The sequence below is a fragment of the Periophthalmus magnuspinnatus genome, chromosome 11, assembly GCF_009829125.3.
Source record: "Periophthalmus magnuspinnatus isolate fPerMag1 chromosome 11, fPerMag1.2.pri, whole genome shotgun sequence".
Taxonomy (NCBI): Eukaryota; Metazoa; Chordata; class Actinopteri; order Gobiiformes; family Gobiidae; genus Periophthalmus; species Periophthalmus magnuspinnatus.
Genome location: NC_047136.2, coordinates 26644568 through 26671071, shown reverse-complemented (window position 1 = coordinate 26671071; position 26504 = coordinate 26644568). Strand labels below are relative to the sequence as shown.

Below are 26504 nucleotides of genomic sequence, written 5' to 3'. Positions count from 1 at the left end.
AGTTCCATATTTGGAATTTGGACCGCGAGTATCATAGCAACCAAAGAGTCAATCCGGTGCAAGGCTGTTGAAGGTAATGCTTTTTCCCACCCACATCGCTGGTTTAGGGGAGAGCGGGCGTTTAGCAGACCTGTTGCTAACGTTAACGGGAGCAATCTCGGGGAAAGAAGGCGCCTGATTTGTCTGTTATTAATGTTCATATCTTGATTTACCGACACAATACTGAAATAAAAATACCAGGATCATGTAGAGAGGGTTAATATGACCATTTTAATAACAAAAATGTCTCGTGTGACAGCAGCAGTTATGGAAAGAAGGGCAACAGTTTTTCAGTACAAAGTGAACTGGAGCCAGAAGTTGCTCACTTTCTATTTATAATGCGGCGGCTAGCAGGTTAGCTACGTCCATTTATATATAAAGTCTATGGTTTACATTCACAAAAGAAATCTGACCATCAAAAACACTTGGGGACGTGTGTCAGTTAAACAATGGATAAACGATGGGGAACATTTTCTCTTCCACGTTTATCTTTTTCATGTTAGTTGGTCCTTTTGCATATTTTGAATGTCAAAATCAGATAACGCACGTCAGATGTAACTATAACTGCGGCATGACGTTTCAATCATTTGATAACTCCATAATTCAGATGATCAGATTTTGTGCATGCGTGTAAACATAGCCACTGTCATTCCTCATTCGTCCAGGAGCAGTGCACGGTCGTAAAGATCTCAAAGGCAGTGATCTAAACAATGTTATTGAAATGAAGACGTTTCGACTGCTATGTGGAAGTCATTTTTAAACTAAAGGTATTGGTCTGAGAAGTTAGTACATATATTGTCCTGTGTTAAAGGGCACACATTACACTACTTTTTGATCTATGATATAATGTTTCCTCATCACAAACAGACCTGCAGTTGAGTTTTTTTTTTCATTTACACACGTTTAACACACAGACCCTGCACATTTAGGCTGAGTTCTTCTCTCAAACAGAAAACACTCTGTTCCACCTTGTGATGTCATGTTGCAATACAGGAAGTGCTTTACTGTGTTTTTAAACTCCATACAGCTTCCCAAGATGTAGACAGACTAATACGCAAACATGTGTGAATGAAACAAACAGAACCCTGGGTCTGTTTTTGAGGAGGAAACATTATAACATGGATTAAAGCTCATAAGAGTCAATTTTGTGTAATATAGGACCTTTTTGCGCCATTCACCTGTACGTTTTGTACGACTTCCATATCCCATGTTACACAATGTGTAGCAATTGGCAACATAACCCAAATGTACCACAATTTGTAATAGCATGCACCATAAACCCTTAACCCACACCGACACAATGTATTTTATCAAAGGTTAAAGGTTAAAAGTGTGTTATATTGTTCTTTATGAGGTAGACACCATATGTCATGTGAAGTGTAAAGACCAATGTTTGGATTTATGAGATGACACTTTTCTTGCAGCAGCGATGTCATGATGAAAAGCCTCACTATTTATTATCAGAGGAAACTTTCTGATTTTATGATTGTCACAAATTTTGTCAGCGTAAACAAAAACAGTTGTGTAATCTTTAATTAAAATGTTTTCGGCGTAATGGAGTATAAATCCAGTTTTATGAAATCAAACTTTCAGATTATTATGTGGTTGTTATTTAACTAGAAAAAAACATCTTGGCTCCTTTTATGCAGACTTTGAGAGAGAATTTTTAAAGGCACATTTAAGGATAAAAATGTCTCCGTCAAACCAATCATAGGATCAGACAATTTACTACAGTTAAAAGTTCTTGACTCTACACTACACCCCAAAATGTACATATTCACCACTTTCCTTCTAACCTTTTGAAACAAGATGAACTGTGCCAATATTTGTGAGTCATGAGAGTTGATCTTGACAGGTTCCCGCTGTTGCAATTGGGCCTGGCCATCAGTGAGCCAGACAGAAGACCAATCACAGGACAGCATTGTGGTTTCAAAAAGTGAAGCTCCCACGTTAACCAAAACAAACAATGCTAACAGACATGCCTAAGTGTCTGTATAATCTCTCAGTCGTCAGGTCTGATCCATAGCAAAAAAACTAAATTAAATCTGTCGACTGGACAAATCGTAGGAGTGAAGCCGCTTCTTCAGTTCTACAACAGTTCTCTACAACTCTATCCTCAGACCCAAAACAAACAGGGAACAAAGAGGACAATAAGCAGCCATTACAGGTTGAATAGGGTCATCAAGGCTGAAACTGGAGACAATAGCTTTTTTTGAAATGTCTTCACTCCTACAGCGATTTGTCCAGTTGACAGATTAAATTTCTTCCTTCGCTATAAACATGCCAAATATAGAAGAAATACAGACTTTTTTGTATGGAAGCCATTTGTTATTAGCATTTCTTGGAACGATGGCTTTCAGGCAAGAGCCATTCCACATTGATCGTTTGTAGAACTTAACACATATCGATATTCAGGACTACCAGAATCTGACCTAACCAGCAGCAAAGTAAGAAGTTGCCATAGCCTTTTAGCCTGCGTTTTAAACCTCCTCTATCTAGTTACCTCACCAACACGGTGTATTTATCTGTAGTCACCCGGCGGAAAGGTCTATTGAGAGGAGCAGTTGGCAACACGAGTGAATTACAAGTGGAGTTAGTGCAATAGTGGCGCATTAATCCTTAGCAGCACGCCGCCGCTCCCAGCTTTTGTGTTTCATCTCATCTTTTAATTTCAAGGTGCGTTGGCTGAGTACATTCAAATGCATTCACCGCGCTGTCTCTGTCTCACCTGCAAATTACCTCCGCCGCCGCTCGCACCTGCACTGTATTCTTCCCCAGCGCTCCAAAAGCCTAAGTGTGAAACGTTTCATCAAGAGCCATGTTATTCCATTGCCCACTCAATTACATGGGGCGGGCGGCTATGAGGTGCCAGTGGCTGGGCGGGTAATTGGTCAGGAAGCTTGTTTTGCTTGCTTTTGAATGAATTATTTTTATAAAGGTGTGCTGGTCGAGGTTCCATCATCTGCTCGTCTCTGCAGGGATGTTATTGCTTCACTAGGAATGTTCCATAGCATGGCATTAAAATCTACCTCTATGAAGATGGCATCGGAGCAAGTTACAGGTTGGATCTGTGGTGAGGCAAACAGTTTTTTAGACTGTTTTCCAAGGTGTTTTTGTAGGAATAATATGAACTGTTACCGAATACATGCTAGATGGAGAGATTTAATGCCATGCCATGGAACATTTCAGGCAAAGCAAAATACATCTTAAGAGAAGTACTAGAAAAGTTACCTACTGAACCTTTAATGACCCAATGCCCACATGCTAGCTGGTCCTTTTAGCTTATACCAATGCACAATAGCAGTATCAGGGACCTGTGTAGTCTTGGAATATAAATAGTGTTCAGTCCTAATTTATCACTAGTATGGGTACATATTATGACATGTCGGCATCCATCAGTCTGTTTATTGTATTTGACTTACTTGAGGGTGACCACATCTGTCCAGTTTATGGAATTGTGAGGATTCGAAGGAAAATGTGTAATTTTTCACATACTTGTTTTGAGTGATCCTCTTGTAAATAAACATAAACTGTATATATAAATGGACGTAGCTAAGGCGCTAGCCAGTGTGTTCCAAATAGAAAGTGCTCATGGGCGCGCTTCCGGTTCCATCGACTCTGACTCCAATTCACGTTGTACTGAAAAAATGTCACCCCTTTCTCTGTAACGGCTATGGTGGGCCTCAGCATTTTGGTCTTAAATGTTCATATTAACCCGCTCTACATGATCCTGCTATTTTAATTTCACTATTGTGTCTGTAAATCAAGATACGAACATTAATAACAGACAAATCAGGCGCCTTCTTTCCCCTAGGTTGCTCCCAACAGGTGCTAGCAACAGGTTTGATTGACAGCGTTGCTATGCACTCCCTGCTAGACCAGCTGTGTGAGCGGGGAGGGGACTTACCTTCAACAGCCTCGCTCCAGATTGGCTCTTTGGTTGCTTTGATACTCGATGAGCTTCAATTGACTGGAGCCGGACGCTGTGTATGACGCCACACTCACTTAGTCCTCTTCTTTGTACACTATATGTAAATGAACTAAATAAGTGGCCTGTCTGAAGAAACATTTCATGGGACACCAGACTAGATTCCCTTAGAATTTATTCAGCATCGTTCTGAGAATTCACATCTTCAATGAAATGATTTGTCATTAAAATCCACCAGAAAACCTAATTTTAACTTGAACATTTGTGCCTTTTGAAAATGTTCTCAGATTTTCTTTTCTATTCTTTTTTTTTTTTTTTCTTTTTTACAAATCCAATGTTGTGGATTTGACTAGACCAGTAGTAATTATTTTTTTCATTATAATTTGTTACAACATTTCAGATTAAATACCGTAACTTTAACTGTTTCTCCATTCAACCTCTCATATGATGAATTAAAACTTTACTGAGGATAGCATGCCCTCAGTTTAGATATATAATTCAAAAATACACCACGCCATACTCCAGTTTTATCGCGTTCGGCCTGGACACTTCCGACTGGTCTGCGTCCTATGTAAACCACTGGAGGCATCGCCCATTCACTGCAGTGCTCTGCCAGGCGACACCATTAAAAGGAATATGCATCAGAAGACATGATTACTCAAACTAGAAGTCTGGACTGGCATCTCAGATAACCCCTTTCAAACCGACCCTGCGTTTTCCATGAAGCTCTTTGCTTGAAATGACAGGACATATTTAACCAGTGCATCAGCAACTCAGCAGTGGGCCCATTGTTTTCGATGATATTCACATGCTGCGGCGCTGTTAGGCATTTATAATACATTAAGGCCAGACACTGCGGGTTAAATTGAGAGTTGTCAATTTGAAACTTCTTCTGGAGTTTGCAAAGTTAATGTCGTCACATAAAAATAAGGCATTTTATTTGAAAAAAAAAATGCACATATTTGTTACATATATATCTAAAAACAATGACAGAGCTAGGTTTCAGTTTCTTGCTTACATTTTGTTGACATATTACACACAAAATACTTTCAGAGAGGATTTTGGATATCTTATTTAAACTTGAGTAACTTACCGACAATGTAAAACAAATCTATTCCGCCTCCTGTTTTGGAGTTAAAACTTAATAGGCTTAGAATTAGCTATGAAAATCTTGTTTAGATTGGAAAGTTTAGTTTATCTGGGTACTTCTTTGAGGAGTGATCTTTTATGCGTCGCTCATAAATGGATACAAGCCGATTAAATGAAAAAATGAAATCTTTATATGCCCATTGGGGAAATTGGTTGTTTCCAAATGAAAGCTTATCGAGAGAGCAAAACGCCTAGTAAATGAATAAATAAATGAATAAAAACAACAAAAAATGGTTTATTAGCGTAGTGTCTCGCCTCAAAGCAACAGGGCAATACAAGATTACTTAACGACACTGCATAAGGAACGGTGCTAGCTTTCTGTTAGCTTAACTTTGTTCTGCTACTACTACAACTCCATTTTTGTATGTATTTTAGCTTGAAATTGCAAAATAAAAAGTAATCATTCATCAAACACATATATCTGAAATCATTTGACAGAACTGCTCTCAAGTTCTCTGCGTTCCCGGCTAGATTTGGAAGTCCACTCCAGCCGTTGCTCTGTATACGCGGCGTTCATGGTTAACCTTATGCCATGTAGTAATCACAGCTATGCAGCAAAATAGCAGGCCCCATCAAATGCCTGTTTCCACTGCTGATTGTGGCATTGTTGTGTTCTCATCAAGGGCACCACCAGTCTGGCCCCCGCAAAAAAGAACATTCGATACTTTGCCCAATGCATAAAAGTTCAGAAAAGAAAAGTCAACTTGTTAAGAATATAACTTTGGAGAAGTGGTACCATATGCTCCTATGTCTTTAACTTAAAAAAAAAAATCAACAAAAAACAAACAAAAAAAAAACGTAATGATTTTTTTGTTTTTAGACTATGTAAAGATGTAGAAACAAAGTACACAAAACTGTCTAAATGTCACAGATTGCCAGTTGCTGAAAGGTGTTTCCTTGACAACCACTTAATAATAACTACAAATGGATTATGAGCATTAAGTACTAATTTGGATCAATTTAGGCGACGGTTTTATACTAGTTTGGATGTGTCTTTCATATTACGGTCTGTGATATACTAAATAATCCATCACACTCAAAGCGCTTTACGTCAAGGAACCACTCACAAATTCACGTGCACATTCATACACCGGTGTGCACAGACACTGGGGACGAGGCGGGTTAAGTGTCTTGCCCAAGGACACAATGAAAGCATTCATGGATCTGTCCACTGTCGTCTCACTGTCTCTTACTATCGATACTATCTGTAAGGAATTTATACATCTATATGTTCATGCTTAAGTCTGATTGGTTAATGTCTGTTTATGAGCATAGAAGTGCAGAGAAGAACTGTCAGTGTAGACTGGGTTTGGTCCTGTTATAGTCCTGGATTAGTCCTGGTCTAGTCCAGGTTTAGATACATATTTAGTCCCAGTTTATAGCCAGCTTTGATGTGGTGATTGTGCATGCGTCAACACAACCTGAATCACAACATAGCAATCATACACTGTATAAAGAAGTGGACTAAGTGAGTGTGATGTTAGCTATAGCGTTCAGCTCCAGTCAAATAAAACACATCAAGGCTCGAGCAGTTATAGGGGACAAATTGAAGCCAAGTTCAATATTTGGAATTCCGATCGTGAGTATCATAGTAACTAAAAAGCCAAGACCAGAGCAAGACTGTTGAAGGTAACTCCACTTCCTAACTGCACCGCTGGTTTAGCAGGGCGGGCACTTAGCAACTCTGTCAATCAAACCTGTTGCTAACGCTAGTGCGAGCAACCTCACCTGATTTGCCTGTTTATTAATGTTCATATCTTGATTGATGGACAAATAGCAAAATAAAAATACCACAATCATGTATAGTGGGTTAATACTAACATTTTAAGACCAAAATGACAAGGTTTACTGCAGCAGTTGTAACGAGAGGAGCGACAGTTTTTCAATGTAAAGTGACGTGAAGCCGAGTCGATGGAGCCAGAAGCACGTCCATGATTCCTTCCTATCTGGAACGTGGTGGCTAGCATCAAAATGTTGATTTAACCTGGACTCGATCAAGACTAAACCAGGACTAGAACAGGACCAAACCACGTCTACCCCATGTCCTACAACTATTCTGAATGTCAAAACTGCACCTAAGAAGAAACTTTTAAAGAGTGCATCGCATAAAAGTTCAATTTTCATTATCAATTCAATGTTTTTATTTATTTTTTTATCAGTTGAGTGTATTTTTTTACAGCCCAACTTGAAACTTCAAATTCACAACAGCAGTCACCTCCGAACAAAAATGTTACTTTAACCAACAACAAGTTAGAAAATCAAACAGTGAAACAGCCATCGGCCAATAACAGATAAGAAGATCGACCGACATTCACAGGAACCAGCAAATGGATAACTGTCCTTAGACACTCCTTCTCTGCAAGGAAAACGACAAAAACAAAACTCTATATCTGCAAAGGCTAAAAGTACAATACGCTATAGAGTAAATAAACAGCAAAATGAAACTCAATGTTTAGTTTTCAGCTCTTGCCTTTTGTACTTTTGCTGTTTGTGTTTGGTGATGGCTTACAGGAGCATTCACCGAGCGTTGTCTTTGATTGCTCTGATAAACTATACGCACCTCTATATCTATACAATGACAAAGCGACAATAATAATAAAAATACACATAAAAATGAGACTCAATATTTTGTTTTTATTCGTAAGTGGATTCAGCGCAGCATTCTGCCTTTTGTACATACACACCTCGACACTACCAGACAAAAGTTAGGACACATCCTCTTACTATTTTCTACATTTATACAGAAAACATCAAAACAGTGACTGAACCAAAGGGTGGCAAATACAAAGTTGAAAAAGGTCTTGTACATTTATGGGTTATTGTCATGTGGGAGCATGGGTGACGTAGGCTTGTAGGTGGAGCTTTGGACAGGATCTCACAGCTAAGCATAAGGAAGCTCCGAAAAAGGGCCCTGGAAAGATCACTAGATTACTCAAACATGCATGGATGACATCTAAAACCTCTTCAGGCACATTTTCGATGAAGGAACAACAGTATAACATGGTAGAAATCTCCAAAAAGTCTATTTTTTGCTAAATACTCCCTCATTAATCCTCATATTATGAAGGCACTGTTGCTCTCCATGGAAAAAATGCAATACAACAACAAACGCAGTAACTAATCCTGCACAGTTTCCGAATAAAATCACATGAATATTCTTTTTAGATTATATTTTTTGTTTACTACATTCCATATGTGTCAATTTTGATGCTTTCTGTGAGAATCTACAGTGGAAACAATAAGAAACACATGAAAAAGTATGTCCAAACTTTTGACTGGTAGTGCATATCTGTATATAATGAAAGTAAAGATAAAAGTAAAACTCAGTATTCCGTTGTGGTGTGTGTTGGTGAGTGGTTCCAGCTCCTGCCTTGTGTACTTCTGCTGTTTGTTTGGTGATAGCTTACAGAGGCATTCACTGAGCATCCTCATTGTTAAATCATACACTCTTTTTTCTCTCACTCTGTCTCTGCCCTCCTCATGCTATCAGAAGGGACTTGTATCCTTACCCTTATTACCCGTAAGTTACTGTTTCTCCATCATGGTCACACCTCCGCACATTTCGACATTTCGTTCCCTCTTTCCTTGCCTTAGGATTTTAGCGTGGAAGTAAACGGTAGCCCCTTGAATAACTTCTTTGGTTTTGTGGCATATTTGCATGAGTATACTGTAGTATTTTCAAAGTGGTAATTAATAATAATCATTTGGAAAGTATTTGGTTTGATATCAATGTGAAGTACCAACTGCAGAATTAGATGAAAATAAATCTCACAAATTGTGCCATTTCTGCTCAAAACACTGAACTATAATGATAAAAAATAAAACATATGATGGGATCAGTTAGAATTTTATTTTCACCTTTGTTTCAAAATTCTGTTCTGAAATTTGAAACTGTTTCAAACCAGATAACAGCGAGAGATCTCAAAAGTATCTATACACAGATATTCAAATATAAGTAGTACTGAAAGTACTTATTTTAGTGTTGTTTATATATATATATATATGCATGTAACTAAAATATTAATACTAACAAGAATTTCAAAAACTCACCAACTAACTATTGATTTTTTTGGGCTAAGAAACACTACTTTTCGATTCCTCAGTCAGTATCAATATATCAGTATTTGGTATCGATCACAGTTCAAATCATTGAATGTGCCGTATTTTCCAGATTATAGGTCGTGCTTTTTGCATAGTTTGGCCGGGGGTGCGACTTATACTCAGATGCAACTTATATGTGATTTTTTTTTTCATTGTTATGCATTTTTTGGCTGTTGCGACTTATACTTCAGTGCAACGTATACTCCGAAAAATACAGTATTCACTTAAAGCTTTTGTCACTTAAAGACTTAAAGATAGTGAGGAGAATAAACAAGAACAGTGTAACATGTTTCTTTCAAGTAGTAGTAAACGTTTGCTGTCTAAAAACTACTCTTTAGTACAATTAAACTAAGTACTACCTGGTTTAACTGTCCATAGCAACTGCAAATATCACAAGAAAGAGTCAAAGGGTGCTACTGCTTCCTCCACCTCATATTCTAGTTTCATTCCATCCAAAATGTTCCACTCTCCTCTATCACTCCATCTCCTCACTAGCTTCAATCTAGCCTCCTCTTTCCCCCTACTTCCAATTTCTCATCTCTCCTCAACCACATTTAGCTTTTCCTACACCTCCGTTCTTTATCCTTTCTTATTTCTTCTTTTTTCCGCTTTCTCCATCCTCCCTTTCTCTCTTTCTCTCTCTATAGCAGGAAGAAGGTGGCCATCAACAAGGCGGCCATGTCTTATCGGCAAGAGAAGAATCGCAAACTGAGCTCTCTGGACTGCAGCATGACGGAACAGAGCACCCTCCAACAGGACGCCAGCCTGGCCCACTCCTTCCTCGACGCCCACGGGTGCAACGCTCGAAGTAAGGCGTCATACGGGAACATATGGGTGCTTGAGAGAGGGAGGCGGTTGAGATAGGTGACACTTCTGAAGCTTCCGAGTGGGTATCCAATCTGCCGTGCCAGACGATGGCCAATCTCTTGATCATGTAAATAGGCTAAAAATACACTTGGGTTATGAGATTTTGCAGTTGAAGGAGACATATAGTGCTTTTGTCTGCTGTATAGTTATAAGCTATGACACTTGTGGATCGTTATGTTTTATTATGGACATTTTAAATCGTGATATTGATCTAAAACGACTTAAAGACGCTGTACCTGATTTCTACGGTCTTAAAAACGTGAAAAACATAACTAGTTAATTTTAAACGGTTTGCAGTGGTCAAAAGTTATTCCTCACTTATCTTATGCATTCAGAATATCCTAATTATTCACCATGATGAGTTTATAAGTTGAGTTTAGTTTTCACAACTTTCAGATCAGTGCGGAGTTTTGCCTTGACAGTAAAGCTAACAATGCTACTGTGAGGAAGGATGGGTTTCCTCGCTGTATTAATTTGCTGGATCGCTAAGGTGGAACCCACAGCAGGTGAATGGGTCAGAATCACTGTGACGCTTCACTTAATTAGATAAAGTTTATTAAGAACTGTACAGGCTGTGACTGGGTGCGAGTGTGTGTGTGGTTTTGCATAAGACGCACACAAAGCACAGGATCAGAGGACGTGGATAAACAGATGTAAGGCAGGTTGATAATAGTCGGTGCTGCTGAAACACTGCTGCTTTTAGCGAACTCTGCGCAATAGAAAGTCCAAGGTGTCCTCTGATTGGATGAGAGTCTAGGTGGAGTGAGGAGCATGGCAAGTGAAGAGAGAGAGTTAGAGTCGGAGCCACAAAGGGGCCTTTTTTACAGCTTGCGAGTAACAGATTCACTTTTTTTTTTTTCATTTCTGCCTCGCAGCGCTGCCAAATCCTACGTCTATCACGATTAAGCAAATAAAACCAGAAAACAACATCAGTATAGAGCAAAGGGCATGTATCGTGACTGTGAAAAGGAGCAGTGACATCTTAAATGCTGGAGAGTATAGATTACTTAAAGTTGCATGAATTACTCTAACTATAAATTTGAGATGGCAAATGAGAAGAGAAAACATTTATAACGTGGTTTAAAGCTCTGAAAATATGTCTCCTTTAATGTGTCCTCAGCAAGGTGAGTTCAAGTAGACAGGGAAACAAACTACCCCAGTGGAATGATAGTCAAAGAGTATCGGTAGATTTATTTTAGAAGTGCAGTCGTATTTTCTGAACTTGTGGCTTTTGCCTAAGGCCCAAGCATCAGGAGTGGAGAAATCAGATAAAAGCCAATGGCAAGTTAAGTTTTAAAGGGAAATAAATACTTCAACTGCTTGGTTAGAAAACATTTGAGTTCTAAGGAGCATGTGGTGTTTACTGCAAATGTGTGGAGTGAGTGGACAACAAAAACATGGACATTTGAAATAAAAATGGATTTAAGGGTACACAATGTATCTTTTCCAGGAGGAAGGTCCGCCACCAGCTTGTCACCATAGAAATGTTATTGCTTTTCTTGAAATGTTTCACCGTATCTCCATGGAGACAAACAGGTGTTTCCGATAGGCCATATAGGAGATACAGGTCAGCTCTGTGGAGAACCTGAGCAGCTTACAGTGAGCGTGCATGTTTTTGAAAGTATTAAAAACCTGATTAAAAAAATAAAATAAAATCAAGACATGCCAGTATAAAGACATGCTGTGGAACATTCCTGGCAAAGCAATGACCATGAGACGACCATGTGGCAGTCCCTCCACCACAAAAGTTACATAGTGCACCTTTCAATTCAACAGTTCAACATCACGAATGAGCTCATGGGCAGGTAAGCTGATTAAAAATGGTTTTGCTAATCGCTAAAAATGCTTAAATAGAGGGGATATTACACTTCTATGTGGCATTAACTGCTAACACATAAGATATTTACATCACCGTTTTACCCTTTATGGTTTTGAAAAGTTGCCAAAACAACGTATTAACATGTTTAATAAGTTTCGGTTTCATTTTTGACACTCTGAATCCCCCTTCCCTTTGCTCCTCCATGCTAAGTCCCTTCCCCTTCAGAGCGCCGTCACAACACAATTGGTGTGCATCCTGCTAATTAAACAATTTTGCATCACATCAGGCTTGTCAAGTTGCTGTGTACAGTTTAGTATATTTACGGGTAATTGTTGTATGGGAGTTTGGGTGGTTTATGGGCTGAGGTTTGGACAGGATCTTACAGCTAATCATAATGAGGGTTCGAACGAGGCCTAAGAGAGATAAGTAGATTAATAAGAGATGCATGCATGACATCTAAAACTTCTTCAGGCATATTTTTAATGAGGGAAGAACATTATAACATGGTGGAAATCTCCAAAAAGTCAATTTCTCTTTATTGCTAATATTGTGAAGGAGCTGTCACTGTACATGTAAAAATACAATACAGTCACAAATGCAGTAACTACACCTGCACAGTTTCTCAATAAAATCACATTAATATTCTTTTTAGATATAACATTATTCACATTGAGAAAAGCGTCATTCAGAATTTTAAAAGTATTGTCTCATTAGTTAGCTGAATTGCCTAAAACGCATTATTTTCCAAGTGTAATATAAAAACAGAACTCTTGACTCTTTAAGACTCTGACACTAACTGCACGTCTACATTCCCAGACGACCAGCGCAGCTCGGTGAATGAGTCCAGCAGTCTCTTGGGTGGTTCTCCACATCGCCACTGCCGCAGGAAGAGCTCGCCCTACCACACGGGGCAGCTCCACCCGGCCGTGAGGGTGGCCGACCTGCTTCAGCACATCAACCAGATGAAGACAGCGGAGGGCTATGGCTTCAAGCAGGAGTATGAGGTGAGGGGAGAGGGGAAATCTGAAAAAAATATTGCGGAATGTGAATGTTAGAACTCACGGCACATAAGAAGTTCTATGGTCCAAGTCCGCAAATTGTGGGTCCCCTTTCCATGAGGAGGGTGCATGTTCTTCTTGCCCTGGTGCTTCAGTTTTGACTTATAGAATGCAGACAGTTGTGTGTGTGTTTAAGGGATGCACATTTTTAAATCAAGTAAATGCAAATACATGTACCCATTCATGAGTTTCAGGCTTGAGTAATTTAGATTGTTGCTGTAGCAATTAGCAATGTAGAACGAAAGCCTATCCAGAGTCTTTATATCATTTTAATGGTGAAAAGTTCTCAAAATGACACCTGTAAACAAAAAGCTGAAACCCATAAATTAACATACACATTTTTAATCATCTTTAGTCCCAACTGGCCTTGATGGGAAATGTGTCCTGTGCATTTGACCCTTCCTTAAACCAGTTCTACAACAGTGGGCGAACGTGCAGCAAATGGGAACCCATCTCTGGATCTTCAACAAGGATCTTTATCATGATTAATTAGCTTGAGAAATAGCCTACTTCTTTGTAGGTTGACTTATGCTCCAGCTGGGTACTCCTCCATGCATTCAACCATGTTCTTTAGGCAACTCAGCGGCAATGGCAGAAGGATGCCTTTACTTGCCGATTGCACTTTCCACCAAAAAGGCAGTATTATAGAGCACTAGTTGTACCCTGTAGCTTATACCTTTTCATAAATGTTCTGAAATGCAGGTAACTCTAATTTCAGTGTTTATTCCACTATCATAGCTCATGAACCTGTTTAAAGCAGACCTATTGGGCTTGTATCTGCTATTTAGTTATAATCTATGACACCCGTGAATCATTATGTTATAATTTGCACATTTTAAATCGCAATATTTAATTCATCTAAACGACTTAATAAAAGAAACAAGTCTGACTTTCATGTTAGAAAACAGCGGTGCCCAATGGGAGCTGAGGTTGCAGTAAACGTCATCACAACAAAGAGCCGTGTATCTCTTTTATGGATATCTGTGGATCACATTAGCAATTAGTGTTTTGTTTTGGGTTTTTTTCATTTGTACCAATGCTGCCAAATCCTACGTGCTAATTAAGAAAATAAAATTGAAGAACAAAGTAAGAACAGAGCAGTGGGCGAATGCCGATGGCGGTGAAAGCAGGGATTGATCTGCAATATGGCATCTTGAAAATAATTAAAGATTAATCAAACTTGCACAAATCACTCCACATAAAACTTCTAGAGGGGGAATAAGAAGGGGAAACAACTATAACATAAAAGTCTATTTTTCATAATATGTCTGCTATAAAATAAAACTGACTATGAGCTAAAAAAAATAGTCCAATTTCATCCATATTTTTAAAGTCAGAGTTGTTCGTCTCTTCTCCCGACGCGTTGGTATGCAGCAGCGACATTTTAGAGAACAGTGGGCTTTCAACTCCATGTCAACAATTTGTCCCAATTCCTTTGTAATGTGACAGAGCACTGATGCATCGGTCCCGGCTGTTAGGATGTGGCCTTTTCACAGTTATCGGGGAGAAAGATGAAACAGAAGGGAGAAGTGTAGAAGGGAGACAAAGTGAGCCCGTTTTCCCTCAAAAGTGCAGCCAACTTCCAATGAGTAAAAACGTGTCAGTGCCATATCAGTGTACACCTGCCTGCCGTGTGCTTCGTCTAATGATGTTTTGGGTAAACTTTAGCTTTTAGTGTCTTTGCTTTAATTTGTTATGTTATCGTTTAGTCCAGTAGTGCTTGGTCAGTCACAGTTTAGCTTTCAAAAAAAAACAAAAAAACAACTGATAATTTGAGTCATTTTTAGCTAGAAATAATCTACTTGGAAATAGTATCACCTTATCTCAAAAGTTACACACTAGTATTATTATTATTTTATTGCTTTCTAGGTAATTGTGAGATCTGACCTAGGCTTAACTGTGGAATAATCCATGTAAATCATTAAGATCTCCATAGAGACAAGCAGGTGGCGAACCCTCCACTAGAAATGTTGCATAGAGCAGCTTTAAATACTATTGAAACCAGTAAGAAATTAAAACTATAGGGTTGGGTGACCTGTAATGTATGTGACAAAATAAAGGGAACATTTGTAAAAACATTATAATTGACGCTTTAACAGTGGCCTTCATTGTATTTGTGCTAAAAATGAGTCCAAAATGATGTATCTTCCACAGTTTATACCACACTTGATACATTATGAGCGTTATGATACTATGATACTGTAGTAATAATGGACGTATTCTGGATTTGATGTACAGGATTTGTATGGATTTATTGGCATTGTAAATGTGGTTGGTGTTAATTATGTTTTGTTTACAATTAGATGTTATTTAGGTGCCACTTTTCACGTATTCATAAACATAATTAGCTTTAATAAAGAAGGACTGAACTCATAATGAACACATTTATTAAGAATCATTCACACTTACTATTTTTTTCTTTCTTTCTTTCTTTTTAGTTGTTTTTATTGCACAGAAAAACATACATTCTAACTCTGAGCAGGCTTGCTTTTCCACAAACCTGACTCTTACTTGACCTGGAAGTGGACCTACTCCTGGATGTTTACCGTGACAGTGTTGCTCTTTTGACCAAAATCTTCCACAATATGACATAAAACATATCTATCTCCAAATGTTCTGAAATAGGGTTTTAATTTTCCATGGTTTCACGATGTGCCACCACCAGAAAGTTACATACTATACCTTTAAGGGATTAGGGTTAGGAACTAGAGTTGGGTATAAATTAAATGTTAAGTTTGCGTGATATCCAGAATACACACTTCTTCAATACGTTACAAAGATGTGAGTCTGGTCACTGGTGAATCTCTGAGTGTGATTGACAGGTGGTTTAGCCAATCAGGGACATGCACAGTCTGTATCAGAAAAAAATAATGAAAAATACCACAGGGAGCTGTAAAACATTGCGTATTTCTGCAGAATCAATGATTACTTAATCTGAGGTGAGATAAATGTGATTTTATTCATAAATCATAGTCGACCAATGAGCTCCTTCGTTTCACATGCGTCACTGAAAAAACAAACGCAATTTCACGATCACGTTTTACCAGGCTTGAGCGGCATCAGACGACATTGGGACCAGACTGATATCAATCTGTATAAAAAATACAGAGAGATATTATTCTGAATTTACCAGGCGATAATTAAGTAGTTACTAAGCCCACATAATTTTTAATAATTCATAATGAACAAATAGTTGAAGTCTTTGTTCTTTATTAAGGCTAATTACGGTGTAGTTATTATTGTGGGTTACCATCATTTCTTGTAAAATATAAACCAAAACAACAATTCCTTATCTCTGTAAAAAACATAGTGACCTTTAAAGTTTACAACATAAGAGCATATATTCAGTGTTTGGTTTGCGTGCCAAAGCAGCTTGTTATTTGTGATTTGTACAGTGCAACAATAGCAAACGCCTCATGTGGCCCGCTGCCAGCCATTTTAATTTGGAGAGCCTCTTCTTACTAATTAGTCTTACACAATGAAAGGAGAGTGGAGGAGAGGGCTTTGTATGAAAAGTGCAGTATTTTCAGACCCACAGCGCAAGCCCAGTAGAACAATAGCATAGTGGAGTGTATACTTGCCAAATGTTTAAATGTGGCATTTAATATGTATGAGCTTGTTCTGAATTCCAGCTTTGCTTCATCTGCATTACATAGATTTTGACGGTATGTGCTGGACTTTCTCAGAATGTTTACATTATATACTATTCGTGCTATCAGATAGGTAGGTAACTTGTATTTGAAATGCCTATTCTATGTATGTATGATGTATATATATTATGTATTATGAACGCATGTTGGCGACAGTAGCTCAGTTAGTAGAATGTTTGTCCAAATTCCACTCTCAACATAAAAAAAATAAAAAATAGAGCGGGTTGGCAGTGCGATTCCAGCTCCCACAGATGAATCCTGTCGTTGTGTCCTTGGGCAAGACACTTAACCCACCTCGCCCCAGTGTCTGCGTACACTGGTGTATGAATATGTGCGTGAATGGATGAGTGGTTCCTTGATTTAAAGTGCTTTGAGTGACTTGAAGGTGGAAAAGCGCTTTATACAAATTTGACCATTTACCGTAAAGTTCCACAATGATACTTTATACTCTAACTTTTAAACTGTATTTGGACAACAGAGCTTTGGCGTGATTGGAAGCTTTAAATAATCTAAGGAAGAGGTACGGGAAAATGACATGAGGAAACCATGTGAAGATTTTCAATGAGGCTCTAAGGAGTATTTTTAAAGATGCACTATGTAACCTGCACCCGCACCTGCCTTTCCCCACAGAGATGGTGTTTTTTAACCAGGAATACTCCAAATTTTGCTTTATATGTGTCTATTTTACACATATTCACTTATGGTGTTCCACTTGTGTGAAAAATATCTTGAAAAACATGTATTCTTTCTGTGAGCAGGGTCACCTTTCCACAGATCTGACCTGTAACATGACCTGGTGGCGTTCTTGTTGGTCTTCATGGGGATAGATATAATGGTATACTGTGGAATATTCCAGGCAAAGCAATAACATCTTTATGGAAACAAACAGGTGTTGATCCTCCTCCAAATTGGTACATAGTATACCTTAAAGCACATGTGTCAAACTCAAGGCCCAGGGGCCAAATGCGGCCCGCCACATCATTCTATGTGGCCCGCGACAAGGTAAATTAAAACGTATGACTGTCTTAAAATGTTAGTTTATCAGGAGATACACAGTTACAGTCATATTTTTTTTATTTATTTTTTTATATCTAAACGCGTATGCAATGTTTGTAATCAAGTAATAAGTTAAAAAAGCAGTTAGGTTTATTTTACATTACATTCAGTTACATTTATACGTTTTTACAGTTACATCTGTCCCATTTTGCTGATGTGGCCCTCGGTGAAATTGAGTTTGACGCCCCTGCCTTAAAGGATTGATGCTGAGTTGGGTGACGGTGTGTGAACTTTAAAAACACAGAGGAGCACTTTTGGTGGAGGAAGGGGAGCCAACACACGATGTTACGCAATGGTTCCCAACTGGCGGGTTGAGTAATAATTAAAGGTAGTAAATAGAAAAAAGCTTTTACTATCTGAACCTCTTGAAATACTTGTTAATTTTCAACTCCAACACGTTCTCACGCTGCTCCGAATTCAAAGTTCTTCATATCACCCTCTACCTGAAGAAACTGTGATGCACTTTTTGATTCATTAAGCCTTCCCTGAGGGCCCAACAAATTCAACCCCCTCAAAAATCAATATATGGGTGGTTCTCTTGCTCGGTACTTCGGCTCTGCATCGCCCAGAGAAATAAACAAGATGAAGGGGATGAGAGCTCGCACCACTGTCAGGCTTCATAACCCTTATTTCCCACTGGGTTGTTGGGGCTGTCGCTGGTCGGCCTTGTTGGAGGAGGGCGAGGAGAGTCGGAGGAGCGGTGGTGGTCTGGAGTGGGTATGGATACCGTGGTTACAAACTTTTGATTTTTCTGACAAGCATTACGATTCGATTTGCGATTTATGTTTTATGTGTATAGTTCAAGTTTTAAACATGTCCAGAAGAATTGACCAAAAGAATGACTTATGAACTAAACTAAAGCGAGAATGTTTCAGACCATGCAGAGACCTAAACTACAGGGTTAGCAGTTTTTATGTAGAATAACACAGGATATTTTGGTGTTTGTGGAGGAAATTATGGTAGAAAAAATGTTCTGCGTTTGACCCATCCTTTAATGTGACTGGGGCAACCTGAGTGGTGCAGTCTGAGCAGTCAGTTAATTCTGAATCTTGAGTTTGGTGTGATCAGGAGTACCTAGCAAGAGATTTACCGTATACATGAGTTTTAGAATAATATAAATTGAATTGGAAAAGTCCTGAAAATATTGCATATAACAGGAAACTGAAAACCGTGCGTTAAGAGCTAAATTTCCAGTTTGCCTAATGTTGAACCAATGGAGTTATTCTGACTATATAATGTGACAAATGCAATCAACTTTTGTTTACTTTTTGACATTCAATCCCAACCCATATTTTGTGTTTTAGACGAGGTATTGTAAGTCCCTTAAGATAAATTGTTCTCTCCTTCTTCATAACAGCAATCATTAAAGAAGACCTACTGTGCTCCTGTCTGCTGTATAGTTATAATCTATGACACCCATGGATCATTCTGTTATAATTTGCACATTTTAAATGGCAATATTCATCTAAAATAACCTAATAAAAGAGACAAGGCCACTGACTTCCACCCAATGGGACCTGGCATTGTCATAAACGTCATCCCAATAAAGAGCGGTGAAGCTGTCAGCTCCTCCTTTGGATAGCTGCAGATCACTAAAGCAAGTAGTGGATTTTTGTTTCATTTGTACCAAAATGATTACGCGACGCTGCCAAATCCTACGCATATCATTGATCAAGGAAAACAAACTGAAGAACAAAGTAAATATAGAGCAATGGGCGTATGCTGGTGAAAATGAGCATTGATCTGGAATATGGTGTCCTGAAAATAAGCGATTAAAGATTGTTCGAACATGCACGAATCACTCCAAAAACAACTTCAAGGGGCTAAATGAGAAAGAGAAACAACTATAACATGGTTAAAAGCTATGGAAACTCCATTTTGCAAAACAGACCTGCTTTAAAAGTTTTGAAGAATCTAGTATACCTGGATATTTGGGTTCACTTTATACATTTTTGGTGGTGTGAAGCATCTTGCCCAAGAATTACTCGCACAATACCTGCAGAGATGATTGAACCAGCAGTGTTCCAAATTATTTATTCAGTTGAGCCTCGAAAAGGTTACAGTGCCAATTATGCCGAATTTGTGTATTTCAGAATCTATTTTTCTTGCTTACAAAAGTGTTCAACTAAAGGAAGCTGATACATTTGTGTGCCTGCAATCTGTCTTAAAACCCTCACGTTTTAAAGGCACCTCAAACACAAAGCCCAGTATGTTCCTGCTTAGTCCCATTCTTTCCAAGGCTTATTGTTTTGATCCCGACTTTCTTTTTCTATTCCTCGGCATCAGTAGGCAGCGGTGTGTGGCTAAAGTTGCTGTAATAAGCCCCAAACAACAGATTCACGGTGTTAGCAGGCAGCTGGTAAACATAGCATTTAGCTAATTGAGCTCCAAGCATTTTCCCAGTTGGTTAAGAGCAAAACACATAAATGCAAATTCAAAATGCTTTGTGAGCTGCCACAATGAGGGAATAATAAGTCTGTGTTATAAATGATATCTCGCCTCAGGATTGCTTCAAAAGTACAATTAAGGCAGAGAAAATGAGGCAGGCAGGAGGGCCATTTAGAATTTTGGATGTTTTAAATATTGCGCTATTCAGTGGTTACTAAACATGGCTTAAATAATAATCAATATGGGCTTTACTTTATTTCTGAAACTACCTTTTTAGAATGCAAGGTGGAGTTTAGAGTAGAGTTCCTATTTACAATGCTCCAACCGTAACCTAGTACATACCACACTCGCATATTTAATTTTGTCTGATCTCAGAAGCTAAACGGGTTTGGACCTGGTTAGCACTTGGATGGGAGATGCTAGATGCTGCAGAGAGGTGGCTGTGGCTCTTGTGCTTACTGTTTTTGTGTCCTTATGCAAGACACCTCACACACTTTGCCTCGTTTGAATGGAATGTGAGAGTGGTTGGGGTGATATCTCAAATTGGCAGTCTTGTTTGTGTCAGTCTACCCCCGGACTTCTGTCGATCTGTTGTGAGTGAATTCTTAGGTCTAGCTAATCATATACATTATCGTACTCAACATTTGTGAATTTGCCTTTTGCATATTTTATGACAAAGTACAATGTATTTAATTAAAAAATCTGGCTCCCCTATCTGGGTTTATGACACCTTCCACCACCGCTATAGTGAATAAAGCAGTGTAAAAAGCTCTGGACATCTTGTAAAACGCTATATAAACCCAATAAATACTTAGAAACCATATTAATCACTGGGTGGAATGCTACTTTTGCCACATAGTAAAAGAAAAATTCCAATTCTATCAACTGGACAAAAGGTTTTTTTGAGTGAAGACGTTTTGCTGCTCATCCAAGCTGATTGCTCGTGGACACTGCCTTATATTTATGAAGGGAAAGAAAATAAATGGGTTGAGAGAGGAGTTAAAGAGGCAATTTTTGTTTGGAATGACAATCCATCTTTAAACAGAAACAGTGCCATACACATCGTTTATCTCCAATTTATAACTCCATCCTCAGACCTAAACCTAAACAAGGAAAAGAATAGCGGTAGACAGTATGCTAATAGACTAGAGATTTAGCCTTTAGGGGCCTGAACGGTTATGCTAAATATGACTCTATCTAAAAAAGAAACTGTAAACAACTGATATAAGGCAGTGTCCACCAGCAATCTGACCAGAACTGAAGAAGTGGCTTGGATGAGCAGCAAAATTCAATTCTGTCCACTGGAGAAAAAGTTTTTTGAGTTTTTTGAGTGAAGCAAGAAACTTTTTGTCCAGTAGACAGAATTGATTTTTTTTCTTTTACTATGGATTATACCTGGATGACTGAAGGGTTACACAGACTACTTTTGCCACAGTCGCCCTCTAGCATACTGAAGATGTGCCAGTATTCGGTTACAAGACGGGCTCCACTCAAGGCAATGCAAGAAATCTACTACTGATCCTGTCTCGCAATGTTAAATATAAAAGTATAGATATGTCCAGCCTATCAACACACTGTATATAACATGTCCGGTAGGCTCTTATGTGGAGGAGAGTACCCAGACTGTACTGTACCTAGGCACTCCTGGGTCAATTACATAATAAACCCATACAAAATGAAGATATCTTTTCAATATTTTACAATCCTGTTTCACTCTCCCAGAATTGTATTATTTGAAAAAAAAAGTCTTTCAGGAATTGCTTACTGCTGACAATGTGTTAACCGAATACCATCCCAAAAATAAACCTCTCCTCAGCAGTCCAATCTAGCCGCCATGTGCACAAATTTGACCTTCAGCGGCAAGAAGAAAAGATGTTTTGAGAAAGCGAGACAAATAAAGCCAAGGCTATCAGTGGAGGTTCTAACGGTGCAGCCCACTCTCATTGTATTCCTCCCTCCTGCTGCTCCTCCATCGCGCCTCCGTATTGATTTAGGTTCAATGATTCAGCATGGCGGCAGATTTACTAGATGGGTGTCATAAACAGCTGTCAGGAATTTTGCAGGGGAACACGGCGGCATTATGTGTAGGCTGCTGCTGCATCTCAAGGCTGATCTTATCTCAGTCGCTCAGCGCAGTATAGACGACTGGGCAAGATGTGAAGAAAGTCGATTTACGCTGCAAGATCTTCACCGAAGCGTTTGAAGTTGGATTAAACGCCTAAACTCCGCCCCATAATTGTAGTTCAAATAGAGTCGGTAAACTGGGCATTGCCTGGAGGATTAAAGGGGTGTGTGAAGAGGGGAGGAGATGTAGGGGTCTGGAGGACTAAAGGGGAGTGTGAGGGGGGAGGAGCCACAAGGTCTGGAAGACTAATGAGGAGCGAGGTCTAGAGGACTAAGGGGAGTGTGCGGAGGGGAGGAGATGTAGGGGTCTGGAGGACTAAAGGGGAGAATGAAGGGGGAGGAGGAGCAGTGCTTGGAGGACTAAAAAGGAGAGTAAGTTAGAGGAGGTGGGGGGTTTGGAGGTCTAAAGGGGAGAATGAAGAGGGAGGAGGGACGGGGTCTAGGGGACCAAAGGGGAGAGTGAGGTGGGGTCTGGAGGAAAGGAGGTTTGTGTCAGAAATAACTGACATTAATTAAGGCAGTACAGAGTGGTGTCACATAGTACTTGAAATTGCACTGGGCACTAGAGGCAGCAGACACCAAGTATTTGACAAATTTACCAAGTTTGCACTCAATTTGAAAAAAAAAAACAAATCAATAAATAATAAAAAAGACAATGCTATTCAAACACCATGTGCACAGATAAGTAGCAAACAAAAGTTGATGTAATGTTTAGTCTTTAAGAAGCATTATATCAGCAGTTTATATTGTTCCTTCAAAGAGTTGGTATGTAACTTTGACTTTACTTTTGATGCTATTGCAACTTTTCTTTTCCAGAGTTTTTTCGATGGATGGGATGTCAAGAAGAAAGATAAGACTAAAGGGCGGCATGACACCTTGCTCAGCCGTAAGTATTGTAGTCTGTAAGTTTTTAAAATGATTTCTTTAGCTTGTTGGGTTTTGTTTACATGAGATTACAGGACAATAGTCTAAATTCAAATGTGTGGTGGAGGACAGGTCAGAATCGTACGGGTGAATTTACTGTGAATTGGTCAGAATGTAAAGGTTTTAATCTCTTTATTGTCACTATCTTTGTAATTAGTTGCACAAACAAAAATTGCCACAAAATCCAATGTCCCCTTTTAAGACACAGATTAATATGGCACATTTGTGAAACCAATCTAACCAAAAGTGATAGCGTGGATTTTCTGATTGGTTATTTCTTTGAAAATCAAGACTTATATAGCCTTTCCAAATGAAATGAAGCCATCATTTTAGAATGCCACAAATAAACATTTCTGTGTCAAATGTGCATATTTCCTGTAAGGCACATTCCAATCATCCAAGACATTATTTTAAATCCTTCATTCTTTTTTCTTTTTTTTTAACTTCTGCTACAGCTTAATTTTGCTTTGAGTAATTATAATTGATTCTTAAACAGTTTTTGTGTGCGAAAAACACAAAATGGAACATCTGCTTTTTCCAATTTGCACAGATTACCTTGAAATGTGCAAGTAAATTTAACTAAAATCATTTTAATTAATTTAGCATGGACAACATTTCTATGCACCACATTTGTAATCTCGTTTTTGTATTTACAAGAATTTGGCGTGTTAAAATGTTTTGACATGAGCGCTGCAAATGCATACACTATAAAACTAATTTAGAAGTTGAACAGTTTAAAGTACCACTATGTAACTTTTCTGGTTCTGCTTGTACTCAGATGTTATGCTTTGCTAGAATGCTCCACAGTATGCCATCAAGCTTTTCTATCTCCATGGTGACGGTCAGATCTGTAGAAATGATCACCTGCCACAGTAAGAATCCATGTTTTCAAGGTGCACTTAGCAATGAGCAATAAAAAAAACTTGCAAAATAGATTACTTTAAAGCTGTACTGTGGAACATTACAGACAAAGCAGTAACATCTCCATGGACATGAGCAGAGAGGGGATCGCTGGAGGTCAGAGGTACATAGTTAACCTTTATACAGAACGGTTTTGCTTTGTCTTGCAGATGATCGGCACAGGGTGAAAATGCACTCCTTGCTGGCTGACCCGAGCTCCGATTACGTCAACGCCAACTACATCGATGTAAGTCTCCTCCCATCACCTCTGCCTCCTTCTCATCTCATCCTCTTCTATCTCCAAACCCACAGCTTTCCATCCATCCATCGTCCATTCATCCTTTACTCTTGTCTTAAAATATAACCACTCCACAAGAGACATTTTTGACTAAAGAAAATCCTGGTCAACTAAAGACATGTCCTGCTGATCCTTTAGCTGACGAAACAGGGGACTTGGCAAAGCTAAACTGCACTCACAAGACTACACCTGCAAGGGAGTTAATATACTTCAGAAAAAACAGGAAACAGCATATTTATATAAACTCTAGGCAGACCAATTTAACCAATTAAATAAATGCAATCCACCTTTTTACATATAAATACCAAAAAAATACCACTTCTTGAGCTGACTCACTTAGTCGCTAACTTCCCCTTTCTGCTGTTTCCCCATACAAATCGTTAGAATCGAAACAAAATAATTAGTTGACTCATACAAATGACCCACACTCCACCTCTGTTAGGGCCAGTCATTTAGCTAGCACAAAAGACACATTTGTACAAGGTTCTGGGTGAGATGAGATTGTGGCAGTTTTAAAAAGATGGAGCTGAGCTTAGAGGCAGCTGGTGTAGAGGCTAAGTCAAACAGCACAACAGCGAGGACAGAGCTCACACATGAGACACCGACAGACATACAGAGCCTCTCATCTGCACGGGTATGTGCTGAGAGATACGGTTAAGCCTCAGAGACAATATCAGAAGCAGTTTAAGATTCAGACTCAACACATAAGCTTTAGGTGGATTTTAAAGGGGCTCTGCCAGATTTTTTTTTAAATGTAATAAAGTAACAGACAGTTCAAAGGGTTAAAATGAGACCTTTGTCGTTCACAAAACTATGAAGTAAGGTTGGTACGTGGTTAGCATGCTAGTTCTTGTTAGCATGTTGCTAGCATTATTGTAACGATAAAACACAGTGTATAATTCAAATGTTAGGAATGTGTTAGACAAATGACTTAAGACCACTGCAAACCATTAAAAAGTTCTTGTCATGTTTTTAAAACTTTAATAATCAGGTAGAGTGCCTTTAACCCTGGAAGAAATCTTTTTATGGTAATCAGTAATATTTATTCAATAGCATTTATCAAGTACAGAACTTAATGTGCAGTTCTTAATTCACTGCCTGTGTCTGTTATTATAGATATATTAAATATAAAATGGAACATTATATTAAGGAATATTCTGGAAAATATTATTTGGAATTAAAAAGCAATTTTTAAGATATTTATTCAAAAACATTAAAGTATTACACTATTTTTTCCCTCTAAACTTTCGTTTCTTAATTACTTTCAGTGTGCACGTCTAATTTTCTCACTGAAAAACGATTTATTCTGACTGTGTAGCATATATTTGAGGTATGCCACTACGAAAAGAGGGACATTTGAGTTTAGGCTAGGACCAGAAGAAAAGGAACAGGCTCTTTGAAAGGTGGAAGAACTGTACGAATGATACAAGCAGACACTGGGCATTATGCTTAAGTGGCTGGTGCCATGTACTGACAGTGCAAAGTGAAATAACAAACAACATATACCCAGTATATGCAGTATTTACAATCTGCAGAGTTAGGTTTGATCAAGCTGGATTGGATATGACCTTAAGCTAAATTGCACTTCATTTATAATATTCACAAATATTTCAGCTCATGACTATACAACAGTAGCAGCAGTAGTGATAAAACAAAAGGGGGTCACTCATGACAGCATCACAGTTCACACAGAAGTGGTGATTGCCACAGTGATGTGGGCTAATGTCCATTAATAAAACCAGATAGTCCATTAACCAGAGTTTATGTGATAGTGAGGAGTGTGGGAGTGCAACAGCCCCTACCAGGCCGTAGAAGCAGGCTGTTGTAGAGTGAATGATCTTTCATTCTTTGTGGGCTCTTAGCTCACCATAAGATAGTTTAGTACCCAACTGGGCACACCTGGCCTGTGTTGGACCGACGTTAGCATAACATATCAGTACCGTTTAGCTCATTCAGCTATTTGGCCATATACCTAGCTGGCATTCTGTTTTAGCAGTGTACACATAATATTAACTGTTCATGAATACAACAGTAAAGAAATACTTCAAATGGCTCAGTACTCTTTGGCATTAAAGTGCATTAAGTGCATAAACAGCAGTATAGAGCTCAGTAGAAGGTTCCAGCATGTTGTCATACTGAACTAACATGGCTTTAAGCGCTTTAACCAAGAAAAATAGTTTGGCTACTGTTGCCAATAATAGTC

The 26504-nt window shown here is 38.7% G+C and overlaps 1 protein-coding gene across 6 annotated transcripts in view; it reads left to right on the top strand.

Moving 5' to 3' along the window:
- LOC117378592 (receptor-type tyrosine-protein phosphatase U-like) overlaps positions 1-26504 on the top strand; it is a 406105-nt gene that overhangs the window by 330722 nt on the left and 48879 nt on the right. For 4 of the 6 annotated variants that reach the window (XM_055225577.1, XM_033975219.2, XM_055225578.1 and 1 more), the window contains exons 15-19: positions 8607-8636; positions 9865-10025; positions 12720-12907; positions 22996-23065; positions 24174-24250. In XM_055225577.1, the coding sequence (XP_055081552.1) occupies positions 8607-8636; positions 9865-10025; positions 12720-12907; positions 22996-23065; positions 24174-24250 (526 nt within the window). The remainder of the gene's footprint in view (positions 1-8606; positions 8637-9864; positions 10026-12719; positions 12908-22995; positions 23066-24173; positions 24251-26504) is intronic. The other 2 variants (XM_033975221.2, XM_055225579.1) reach the window with 1 other exon arrangement.